This window comes from Aquila chrysaetos, chromosome 3 (genome assembly GCF_900496995.4).
Source record: "Aquila chrysaetos chrysaetos chromosome 3, bAquChr1.4, whole genome shotgun sequence".
Taxonomy (NCBI): Eukaryota; Metazoa; Chordata; class Aves; order Accipitriformes; family Accipitridae; genus Aquila; species Aquila chrysaetos.
Genome location: NC_044006.1, coordinates 7,100,590 through 7,113,774, shown reverse-complemented (window position 1 = coordinate 7,113,774; position 13,185 = coordinate 7,100,590). Strand labels below are relative to the sequence as shown.

Below are 13,185 nucleotides of genomic sequence, written 5' to 3'. Positions count from 1 at the left end.
CTGGACTCCAAGTACAGCAAGAAATTGAAGTGCACTAAGCACCAGCAGAAAAATTTCTCCCAATATCCATCCACCCACAGCATCTGACAGCTCAGTAAAATCATCTTTAAAGCTTGCCAGTCTCCAAAGTCTTACAGTAATCTATAGTGCCAGGAATTAGGTCAGTCAGCAGCATTAGGTTATTAGGCTTTAAAAGGCCAAATGCACTCACTGCTCAGCCCCAGCACCGCAGGGCAATGAGATTTATGAAGACAAGGGAGATGAGGAAGATATTCCAGGGATTGTTGGCACTGGTGAAGTTGAATAGCAGAATGCAGCTGGCTCAATCATGTCTGCTTGTCTTTCACTCCGTAAATGAGAGGACAAAACTGATACTGATTATCATTAGTCTAAAGCACTTAAAATCCCTTGAATATGACAACATACCTGCAGGTGCTGGTAAGTGTTTTGCAATCAGGTCTGCTTTGTCTTCTTTTTACCCTTGGATGAGAAGGGAAATTGTATATAATGTCCAAAAGTTGAGTCTGTTTAAATTAACATGTTAACTGGCTGAAATTATAGAAACACTCATCTGAAAGCCACCTCATTGCAACCACTATTACATATTCCTTTTCCTCACTCAGCGCAAAGGTTGGCAGGCTGCCTCTTCATTTGCAGTACTGGTGCTTTTTACTCCAGCCAGGGTTGAAAGAAAATTCAGTGGGTCAGATCCTAAATGATGCAAACTGCTAGTGCTCTGCTTCAACAGGGTTTCAGTTGGTTGTATCAAGTGAGGACCTACTCTTCCAACATGAAAATCTCTTCCAGTGTTGTGAGAGTATGTTTATTTGACACCCGGGGAGCAGTGTCATCTTTCTGCTGTGTTCTTGTTTATTCCCTGGACTCAAAAAACAAACTCACTGTTGAAATTATCGACATTGTTTTTTAATCGTGTGGTGTGCTAAATGAGAGAAGTCCTTGGTTTCTGTCCCTGTAGTTGCTATGCAACTGTCATCTATTCTCTGTAGTTCCTGATGCCATGTTCCAGTCAGCAGCAGCTGGGGCCATGGGTCAGAGGAGAATAGGTGCATGGGAAGGGAAAAACATCTCTTGCAGCATTAAGTTCAGTCCCTTGCTGTGTCAGCGATCATTGATAATTAAATTGCCTCCTTCTCATATTTTATTCTTTCGGCTTCCAGCCCCACATCCCTGAACTGTACTGTTCCTTGTAGATGCAGAGGAATCTGTGTGTTTCACCAACTGGCATGACTTCGATTCAGTTAGACTATCATATTTGTAATCAAATAAGTGGTAAAAATCTCTGGTTTTGGCCTCCAGAATTACCCTTCTCTTTTTCTGATTTTTTGTTAGTATATTTCTTATGATGCGTCTTCACACACCCAAAAGTTTATAGAGGCAAGGGCTGATTTTTATGCTTGTTTTACTTTGTGTTTTACTATGAGAACTTAACCTCCTATACTCTGATTCTTCAGCCTCCAGAGTGATTTACTGGAGGTGGATTGTGGAGATGGTCTTCAGTGTCTCGCTTAGCTGAGCAATAGAAATCTTTCGAAATGCACCTGGAGTTCAAAGCTTGTATTGGTTCTGTACACAAATACCAGCACTTGGGTAGACTGCTACAGTTAAAACCAATTCTTTAAACAAGTCTGACCTAAGACAGTTTTTACTGAGGGAAACACCCTTCTGTGTTTCTATAAACAATAATTTAAAAACCCATAAAAATGAAAAGTTTTAGCAGCTTGAAGGCCAGCATTTGAACTCAATCAGCACCAGCATTTTGACCCTGAAGATTTCAAGACACTAAGGATTTCTGCATGTCTCAGATTTGCCCGATAGAGCTCCTTGTGCCTAAGCCTGATGAAGATGTGTAAGCCAGCTGGACAGACACCTGCAGGTACTCTCTCCTCACTACACTCCATACCTGTGACCAGATTTGACAATATTTGGCAGTGGCCATCTCCTTTTAGAATGGGTTCAAAGGAAAATGCCTCTTTGCTGTTTTGTATTCTGGGCTACTGATTAGAGCTCTTGCCCAGGATTTGCAAGACCTAATTTCCATTTCTTTCTTTGCCTGAAAAGATGAGACAGTTTATCTTCAGGTTCATGTTTTCACATATCACCAGCATAAGCCTTGGTTTGTCAGGGTTTTGCCCTGTACTTTCAGGGCAGCATAGAGCTCTGTGAACTAGCAGACCATTTCTTTTCTTTAACAGTATCCTCTAATATACACTTTCCATCACCTGACTTATCTGCCAATGCCAGGGCTGTCCTTCATTACCTAAGGCTTCCAAACTTAAAATTATTATCTAGTCCATGAACCTGTAATATTGGTAATGAATGTTATGTATGCTTCATTGCAGGTAGATGGATCCTTAGAAGGATCATGAGAAGCCCTTCTAAAATGTCAGGGCAACCCATCCCAAGCCCACAAAGATGAAATGGGTAAAATGTGGAAATTAGATCTATCAGGATGTCTCTTACCGAGGAGGCTTTCATTCATGTTCATTATCTCATCATTTTACCCTAAAAACCCCTCTCTTTCTATGAAAAAAAGCTGTAAATAAGAGGATGTCAGCACAATTAATGAAATGTTGGCTGTGATGAAGTCAAAGAAAAAGATTTGGCTGGTTTAACTACCAGCAAAAATGAACCATTTTCTTCGGTAAAAACCTCAGTCTTGTTTTACAAAGCAGTTAATATTGTAAGGTTTCTTTTTTTTTATGTTATTATTGCTCAGTTTTTTCTTTACTAGTTAAACGGTTTAATCTTCAGGGAAAGGTAAAGAGAAAGTAACATCTATTGCTAAGTGTGGATAATGGAGTTTTCTAGAGAGAATTCCCTTGTGAGGTTGTTGAATGAAAAAGCTTGTTTAACACTTGTCGTGAGATTCAAGCTGATAAATGCATATAATTTTGCTTTATTTTCAGTCTTTTTCAACAATAGTTTGTGCCAAACAAAATTAGAAAGTTTAAAGGAAGTTAGAGGATAATAAACAGATGGTTGCTCCCATGGAGCAGGTAATTACTATTCTCCTGCGGTTCCAAGTAGCCAAAATAGTAAGTGAAATACTCTTGAAGACTTCTCCTCAGTTTTATTCTTTATAGGATAGGACTTAACAGATAAAATATTTTATCTTAGCAAAGCAAAGTACATAGTGTTTGAACTCTGTGCCCATTTTGAATTCTAGAGTGCCCATTACTTCACAGGCTTTGATTTGGAAATATCTGTAAACATGTGCTTTAATTCATCATCTGGGCACTTCATGATGGTTACTTAGCTCTCTACTGACATGCAGAGTTATTCTATGCTGAAGAGCTGCCTTAGTAGAGTTTTAGTTTTTGATAATAGAATACTTGACAAATGCAATAAATTAAACTTCAGATCTTATTCATGAAATGACTTGTAGATCATAAACCTCTCAAGTACTGACTTAGTTCAAGAAAAAAAACTGTTTAGTATTTTTCACTGAAATCATGAAGATATCACTGGTTATAATAAATAGTGGAAGTGTGGTTTGGACTGTTTTTTACTTGGAGATTATCAAACTCCAACAAAACCGGAAGTAGAAGCCTCACAAGAATCTGTCAAAGAGGACACACAATGACACTGCTGTAAACACTCAGGTGATCAAGCGCTGTCTACTGAAATTTGTTGAGTGAAAAAGCTTGTTTAACACTTGTCGTGAGATTCAAGCTGATAAATGCATATAATTTTGCTTTATTTTCAGTCTTTTTCAACAATAGTTTGTGCCAAACAAAATTAGAAAGTTTAAAGGAAGTTAGAGGATAATAAACAGATGGTTGCTCCCATGGAGCAGGTAATTACTATTCTCCTGAGAATAGAAGAATAGAATAGAATAGAATAGAATAGAATAGAATAGAATAGAATGAGAGAAGGCTATGAAATGTAACATTAATCATGGACTGCAGAGCCCAAGACAAGAGGTGAGAAGGGTATTTTCCTCATTGATTTAAAACAGATGACACTTTCTGTACTTTAACAGAGTTGCAATGAAACATTCAGATGTGCCGTGAGCTTACTAGCTCACCATGACCCAGCAAAGCCCAAAGATCCAACACCTTGGCTCATCCCACTCAACCTGCATGACTTCTATCATGGATCTCCTCTGAACAAGAGTCCTGAGCGCATCCCAGGCAGCAGTTTAACGTTTTCCCTTGAGGCCTTGGGTATAAGAGGTGGGAACAGCTATGCACAAGGCAAAATTTGGGGAGTACACACGGACGTCTCACATCTCTCTAACTTTCCAGTCTTCTCTTCACCAGGTTTTAGTGGAGGGAGGACCTAAACCAAGTATTATTTCATTTTATATGCCCTGGATTGCAACAATCGCCATGGCTCTGCTCCCCTACCTAAGACAAGTGGACTTCACTATCTAAGAGATTGAGGATATGAATGCCTACTGTCATTTTAGTACATTTTAATAAGTTGTCACTCCTCAGATGTAACGTAGCAATTGCCAGGACAGAAATCCACTGCAACACTGTGTTGGATGTTAAAGCAACCTGTCTATTTTGCACTGCAAAGGACATGATCACTAACTGTATCTCTGGAAATGAAGCAGGAACTGACAGCTGAGGGGCCACAATTTATATTTCATTGCAAAATATATTGCAAAATTTCAGACCACGTAGGTTTTCCAATGCTGAGCAGAGACATCCCCTTACACCTTTTGAAAATAAGGCCTAACATGTTGCTGTCTTTTGTGGAAGCACAGCTTCTTCCCATTTTTGCAAAGACATTAGAATCAGTTTGAGCTTGCAATCAGATACATGAGGCTCTAGCCCACTATTTTTAGCACTTAATGGCAAAGCTAATAGTGCCATTAATCCACTTTGGTATATAACATTCAATTTCCACTTCAAATTGCATCTCAGTGCAAATGGTAGCTTGATTCCTGCTGTCAGATACATTCAGAAATTCACAATGCAACATATTTAATGACTTATTCTCAGATGCAGCTGAGAGGTGGGAAAATCTGTAGTGGTCTTTTGAAACAGTGTGGCAACAAGGAATGGAGGATTCTGGAGTTGATATTTGCAGGACTAATGCAGTATATTGCTGAGACTTAACCAAATGGGGAAGACAGGACTGGAATGTAAATGGCAAAGCACTCCTATGAATTAGTTTATATGTGGGTGCCTAAAATATAAGTACCCCTCCATCACCAGGTAATCCAGAGCCAAGCCCAGAAGGATGCTATTCCTCCAGGGTGAGCTCTCCTCCATGAATGGGTGCTCTGCCTTTGATCCTGTCCTCACCCCGAGAGGATACAATCTCTACCTGCCACTTCACAAGACAGTACCCAAGGACAGAGCTGGCAGGGAGGGACATCTGTCCAGCCTTGCAAAGGTGGGCTCCTCCTCAGTTGGAAAGACAATGTTTACAAGGCCAGCGATAGTCATTATGTCTTGAAATCACTATCCTGAGTGCACTCCATCGGCTCAAGAAAGCTGGCAAGAAGCAACTGGGGCTCACTCCACAAAATAAAGATAGCCACTCTAAGCTTAAATCCATAACTGCTACACTTGAACGCAGGGAATATCTTTTCCCTGCCATGGGATTAGAGGCATGGGAGAGAGAGTTTGTTGGTTTAAGTTACCTGCTTTCAACTACATCACTGTGAATTTAGGGAAAGACTTTGAGAGACCAATTAGGATCTTTAAAATGTTTCTGGACAATTTGGTGGGCAAGTCCCCAGCTATTTTTTCAGATCAAAATTACTGCACTGGATATCATCCTTGTAAAGGTATCATCTGGAGTTTGAACTTGAGATTTGTTGCCTCTTGGTATTGAATTATGGGTGCATGATAATAATTCTGTGGGCTCAAAATGAAACTGGAGAATATTTGTGACTTTTTGAGCTAACAAACCTGTAATAGAAACCCCAAACATTAGTATACAAGACATTGTATGGCTTTGATTCTAAAGTACTTCTGCAAAAACGTGAGTCATGAAGTATGCAGACATCAGTGAGTGCTTGCAAAAAAAATGAAACTAAGAAAATTCACTACAGAGATATAGTGTGAATGAATAATGTGCAAGGGAAACCTACCTTATGTTTGCCTGTTAATATATGATAACTGAAAATCTCCCTGGTCCTGCACAGGCTTAAGATCAGTACAATTCCAGTTAAGATCAGTCATGGTGGGCTCCTGTGAGAAAAAGCAGCTGCTGGGGAGAAGGATTACTTTTGAAAGAGTAAAGAAAGGAAAGGGCACATGGGAATTTGTTTCATTTCTCCCACAGAGATGTCTAGCCGGGCAGCTCTTCTAGTACAGGTACCCAAGGGTGCATGGGCCTGCTGAAATGCTGGAGACAGACCCAGCAACCCAGTAACATGCTGGGTCAGACCAACTCATTCCACAGGTCTGATATCAGACCAGTCCCATGTACCCAGCATCTACTTTTAGGAATAAAGGACTTTTCAGAGATTTAAGGGATGATGAGAAAGTTCAAGAGCAGTTAGATCGGAAGGCTTCAGGCTATTGGAGATGCTACCAAGGAAACCAGACCAACATTAATTGTCCATTCTCATGAACTGGGCAATAGTATTAAAAAAGAAAATAAAAGAGGAAAGAGACAAGAGGGAGAAGAGAGAGAAGAGAGAAGAAAGAGAGGAAAGAGAGGAAAGAAAAAAAGGGGGAAAAAGGGAGGGAAGGGGGGAAGGAGGGGGAGGAAAGGGGGGAAAAAGGGGGGAAAAGGGGGGAAAGGGGGGAAGGGAAAGGGGGAAGGGGGAAGGGGGGGCGCAAAGGTACGGATAAAGGGGGGAAGGGAGGAACGGGGGAAAGAGGGGGAAAAGGGGGAAGGGGGGAAGGGAGGAAAGGGGGGGAGGGGTAAAAAAGGGGGAAAGGGGGGAGGGGGGAGGGGGAAAAAGGGGGAAAAGGGGGGGGAAAGGGGGAAAAGGGGGGAAAAAGAGGAACAAAAGGGGAAAAGGGGGGAAAAGGGGGGAAAGGGGGAAAAAAAGGGGGAAAAAGGGGGAAGGGGGAGAAAGGGGGAAAGGGGGAAAAAGGGGGGGGAAAAGGGGGGAAAAGGGGGGAAAAGGGGGAAAAGGGGGGAAAGGGGAAAAGGGGGGGGGGAAGGGGGAAAAAAGGTTTAACTGAGGCAATTCAACTTGAAGAACTGTCCTTGAAACCAATGCTGCCAGAGATGGTTTGGAAATTGAATTCAGCTACAAATGAACTTCCATGTAACTGGTTTAACAAGCAGCTGAGCCTCTGGCCCCTCCTGGGATGACCCTTCTCTGCCAGTACAACATAGTACACTTCTGCAGACAGGAAGAAGGGGAGAAAAAAAAAAAAAAAAAGATCAACTTGCAAGAGCTGGTTAAGCCTTCAGGCTGACTAAGATCCTTCAGCAGAGCTGGAGAGTCATGATGCAGAGAGAGCGTGGTGTGGAGACTCACACCTACACTTTGCTTCACTTGTGAGCAAGGAATTTAGGAACCAAAATAAACAAACAAATCCCAAACCATTTCTGGGCAAGGAATGAAATCCCTGGGAGCTTGTCTCTGATGAGACCAACGTTATATAGCTAATGGCAGCCTTCGGAGCACCTCAGCAACTATATCGAGGGCGTACTATTTGCACCCTCATCCCATCTGCGGTACAGCTCACCCTCAGGTGGTTGTCTTTAATCGCGAGGTCCGAAGCCCAAGTGAGGTCAGGACATCCTCAAGGGAGGCATTGTCTGGACTCAGCCCAGGGCTCAGCCAGCTCGTTCGAACCAGGCAAGAGGAGCTCTGGCTCTGGGCAGGAGAGGAGCAGAGGCCAGGAGAGCGTATAGGCACCCTGCCTGCCCCTGAACACCCACCCCTCAGGTGCCTGCCCCTGCTCACTCCCACGGGCAGGAGCCGGCTGCCGAGACCAGGCATAAAGTTTTGCTGGATGAAAATCCCTTTTTTCGGACGAATTTTAAGGCAAACCCATCCTACTCTCTATCTGCAGAGGGCGCCAGACCGTTTCGGATCTGCTGGTGGAGCCAGCGGTGGGGATGCGGTACCTGGTGTTTGCAGCTGTCAGTCAGAAAGGTGCTTGCTCTCTAATGGCCAATGCTCTGCACGGAGGATGCAGTAGGAGTTGGTTTTTCTTTCATGCATGTATAAATCCCTTAGTTCTCTTTGCCTTTCTTGCCACTGAAATAGCAACAGATGCTTCGCTGAGCTGCAACCTGCTGGCAACAAACCTCCACTAGCCCCAGCAGAGGATAGCAGATGAGAAAACTCCCTGCTTTTAATCATCAGGAGAGCTAGAACCAGCAATGTGCTGCTGCTGCTTTTTCCCTTCAGAGAAAATTCTTTGATGTCTGCAAGATTTGAAGCTCACTTTCTTATAAAGGAGAAGAGCAGCCTGTGATTGATGCAAAACTCACTATAAATGCTGATTTTTTTATGTTTCTACTTGTAAAAGTGACTAAAGAAAAGTCCTGCTTGATTCCCTCCCATGTGCACAGCAACAACTTGGAAGGACTCCTTTTCCTTTTTCTTTTTTTTTCCTCCCCTTCTTTTTTCTTTTTTTTAAACCTGTGCTCTATCAGTCCATAATCACTTGTGAATTCAACCCCTTTGCTGACAATGAATACCACACACTTTGCCTTTTCATTTCAGCCTGTGCTGCTTAATGTCACTGAAGACATCAATGACTCAACTCTGAGCAACAGAAGCAGCGATGGATTTTGTGAGCAGGTCTTCATAAAAGCTGAGGTCTTCTTGACTTTAGGGATCATCAGCCTCCTGGAAAACATCCTTGTCATTCTTGCAGTGCTGAAGAATGGAAACCTACATTCTCCCATGTATTTCTTCCTTTGTAGCTTGGCTGTGGCAGATATGTTAGTGAGCATGTCAAATGCCTTGGAGACTATCATGATTGCCATCCTGAGCAACGGCTATTTGATCATTGATGACCACTTTATTCAGCATATGGACAATGTTTTTGACTCAATGATTTGTATTTCTTTGGTAGCCTCAATTTGCAACCTCTTGGTTATAGCCATTGACAGGTACATAACTATTTTCTATGCTCTCCGTTACCACAGCATCATGACTGTGAAGAAAGCTTTAACCCTGATTGTGGTCATTTGGATTGCTTGTATCATCTGTGGCATCATATTCATTGCCTACTCGGAAAGCAAAACTGTCATTGTCTGTCTCATCACCATGTTCTTTACCATGCTCTTTCTCATGGCCTCCCTCTATGTTCACATGTTCTTGTTTGCACGCCTGCATGTTAAGCGGATTGCAGCCCTCCCCGTGGATGGGGTGCCCTACCAGCGTACCTGCATGAAGGGAGCTGTCACCATCACTATATTACTTGGTGTCTTCATTGTTTGCTGGGCACCTTTCTTCCTTCACCTCATTCTCATCATTTCTTGCCCAATGAATCCATACTGCATCTGCTACACTTCACACTTCAATACCTATCTGGTCTTGATAATGTGCAACTCAGTAATTGATCCACTCATTTATGCTTTCCGGAGTCTGGAGATGAGAAAGACTTTCAAAGAAATAGTGTGTTGCTGTTACGGCATGAGTGTGGGACAGTGCATGCTGTAAACATCTGGCTTTGTGTTGACAATAGAGAGGATACACACAATAGGTGTATAAATATATATTTATCTAGAAACGTAGCAGCTCCACTTTAAAAGCAGTATCTGAAGGAAGGACACAGGAAAAAAATAACCTTCTACTTGATGCTTTGATTCATGCTTTTCAAAATGAAAACCAGATTCAACCAAATTATTTGAAATTATTTAAATAGTTATAACAGAAGGAAATCCATAGTAGCTTAGAAAATAGCTTAAGAAACTTACTGGAAAACTGAATCCTGAAAGGGAATACTACCTTATAGAGACTGAAATAATATTCTCTCTACCATTCATTTGTACCTGTTGCTTTATCTCTGTGCCACTATCAACAAGTCAGTGTTTCCTAAAAGATTCCATTAGTTACCTCTACGGAAAGCTATTCACTTGCAAGACAGATCCAAACACCAGCAGGTAACAGCATTGCTCTACGCTTACTCCTATGCCTCCAGCTTTTATTGAAAGAATAGATTGATATTTATGCTGCTTGCTGTAAAGCAACCTGAGTAAAATTTTTGAAGGGTGAAAGTAAACATTCCTCTTGCACTGAGATATTCTTTCAATAGAAATCACTTAAGTGAAAAGGAACAGCTACTGTATCAGTGATAGTGCAACTTAAACAGCTACCTGATAGAAGTGACTCTATGAAGAAGGCATTTACATTACTTATTGTGATACAGGAGTATTATATCCTCAAATTTTTAATTTTTTTTTTAAACTGGAATGCACTGATTAATGTAGTGTTTTGTATGTTCATAAAATAAGTCACAGAAATCTCCTTTTGATAAATCGTCACCAATGAGACCCATTCTTAGAAAATTTTGAACACTACACAGATCTGAACATAATGAATAACTAAAATGCAAAATAGTTTGAATTTAGCTTTGTGTAAAAGCTGCATGGGGTCTTTAGAGATACCCATTTGGCTAAGTTAGGTACCTGAAAGAAATAAGATGCATATGGCAGATACGACTTCTAAGCATTGAGAAATGTATGTCATGGGTCAGTCACTTTTTACTTAAAGAGCTTTACACTGAGTTCAGTGGATGGACACTCCTGCACTGGAAACAGGAAAGCACTATGCTGTCTGCAATCATTTTCAAACTCTTTGTGCAAGTTGGTGGCATGTAAAGCATGCAACTTCAGCTACAATAATTCAGGTTTTGCCTCTGCTTTTCATAGGAATAAACCATGTAAGTGGCCTTCAAATAGCATATTGTAACTGAGCAAAGGCTGCCATGATTTGTATATAATACAGCATACAGGCAGTATCACAGACCGTGCCAGACTAAGAAAACTCTAAGCCATTCTAAAGTGTACTTAGCACCTTTCTGGTATCTCACTTTTAGGAGGGGCAGTAACCCAAAACCCTCAGGGTTGTCTATTGCTTTCAAAAATCCAAAAGATCTCATTTGACTTCAGACTATTATTTTTTTTTCCCCTCATTTCAGTGGAGTTGCTAGGTGGTTGTTATTTCTGGGGCTCCCCTCTGTCAGTTTAGGAAGAGTTATCCAGACCAGAGCTTCCCAATCTACTCTGCCTCCAGTTCTGCCTTCACACACTACTCCTGGTACAACCCAGGCTGATACTGTTTCACTGCTACTGGCTCCAGAACCCAGCTCTGACTGTCTGTGGGGAAGACATGTCCCACACTTTGCAAATACTGGCCCATGTCTGACTGTGTTTTATTCTCAGCATCCTACAACCTTATGGAGTGTATAATTTTCATGGGGCCAAAAACCATCTCTCCCTGTGCTCTAGCCACACTCTGCCCACCAGCCCAAACCAACCTCATGCTATTTCCCTTGCCCTCTGATCGCACCCTAAATTCCCTAATCGAGTTCTTATTTCCTCCCATAATCCCATCCTCCAGACTTCCACCTTCCCAACACTCCTACTGTTTCAACACTGACCTGATCTCATGACCCTTAATTTTAAAAAAACTAAACTAAAAAAAACCACACCAAGGCCACCATGGAGCATGTGGCAGAACAGGCACAGATGAAAACTCTCCCACATTTCAGGTAGAGACCAGAGAAAATCCCAACAACTGACAAGTAAGCTAAATCTGACCGCTTTCAGCCTTATCTGTCTCACAACTTACAGTTCGGCAGTACTAAGATCTGTTCTGTTGGTTCAGCCTGTCTTATTTCTGCAACACCTGATGTGGCGCATTAAGATGAACTGAAACAAATCAGCATAGGAAACCACACAACTGGCCTTTCGTGCTGTGGAAAGACTGTACCTACCTGTTGTGAAAAACTCTACCTGTTGTCAGTGTTACGTACCTTTATACACTCGAGCGTGGTTTGCCATAATGTTCTGCCTCAGCTTATTGTGTATTTAGCTTTTATTGCACCTGATGTCCTAGTTATTTCTCTTTTTGAAAGTGATTTTAGATGAGACTGATTCATACTGTGCTTTGCCTTTAAGCAAAAAATACATCTGTTGAATAAAACAATCTGAAGACATCACTCAGCATCGTGTTTGCTTCTGTCAGAGCACCATGCCATGTCAAACCACAGTCCTGGTGGTCTGGGTCACAAAACTAGACACAGAGTCTAACACTGGGCAGAAACCTCCTAATTCTACATGCTATCCACAGAGCTACACAAAAAGGAGCAAAAAAGCCAGACTTCTCCATCCCACATGTAAACATCACGGAAAGAGAACCCTTTAAAAACCTCCAAAGTTCTCTCATACTTTCTGGCACCAGCCAGTGAAGGTGCAGCTCCTCCCCACAGGTTATCCATGGGGATGGATGGTGGGTTTACCCAGCCCCAGTTCCGGATTCACAACTCTTAACTCATACTTCAGAAATCCATGGTGCAGTCTTCTGCATAGAGCCGGGATGGTAGCCATCACAAGCCTGTCTGTGATGGGAAGGGAAAGAAACAGTCTCCATGGGACTGAACCCCACAATAGGAGGTAGTAAATGAATACTAATAGCTACAGCTCCAGGTGTGAAATGGAATTGAAGGGAAGAACAGGACTGCACTCTAAAGAAATATCACTGCAATCAGTTGCTGTAGGACAGATCTTTACACTCTACTGAGAAGGCAGTCCTGGAACGGGTGTTCAGCCATCCTCAGACCTCAGGGACAGAGCTGAGGCTCAAGTCAAGACCCATCTAAGAGACACACAAGGACTGGAACATCAGCAGAAGCCCCCCAAAACTGTATCATTTCCCAGCAGCAGTGCACCCTATAGATGTGTACATACAGCAGAACAAAGACATCGCAGCAACACATGCTGGTACAGGGCAGCAGTCCTTAACATATGCTAGTAACCAGAGCAACATTTCTATCTGCTGATAATCTGCCCCTGTTTATAATTGCAGCGAAATGTGAACACTTTGATCTGTTACTATTAAGCTAATGTATAAGACAGTCATAAGAAGTGTTTCTTCCCTGGTAAGAGTGCGGGGCTGAACAAGATAATGGCAGTCTGAAATAATACCCTTTTCATCTAAAGGTGCCATTTATGTCGATTTAATGATTCAGTTTTTCTGCAAGAAAATCAGGCAGTTCATGAGCACTGTAGGATTATCTTTTGTTCAAAGACTTGTTAGGAAACCCTCATATATTC

General features: G+C 42.0%; 1 protein-coding gene across 1 annotated transcript; it reads left to right on the top strand.

Moving 5' to 3' along the window:
• The first annotated feature begins 8,290 nt into the window (after positions 1 to 8,290).
• MC3R (melanocortin 3 receptor) lies at positions 8,291 to 9,795 on the top strand. The gene has a single exon (XM_030009488.1). The coding sequence runs from the start codon at positions 8,591 to 8,593 to the stop codon at positions 9,566 to 9,568; it is 978 nt and encodes a 325-aa protein (XP_029865348.1). The 5' UTR covers positions 8,291 to 8,590; the 3' UTR covers positions 9,569 to 9,795.
• Positions 9,796 to 13,185: the final 3,390 nt, after the last annotated feature.

Coding starts and splice junctions, on each gene's coding strand:
- MC3R (XM_030009488.1), top strand. CDS start 8,591: ATGAATACCACACACTTTGCCTTTTCATTTCAGCCTGTGCTGCTTAAT.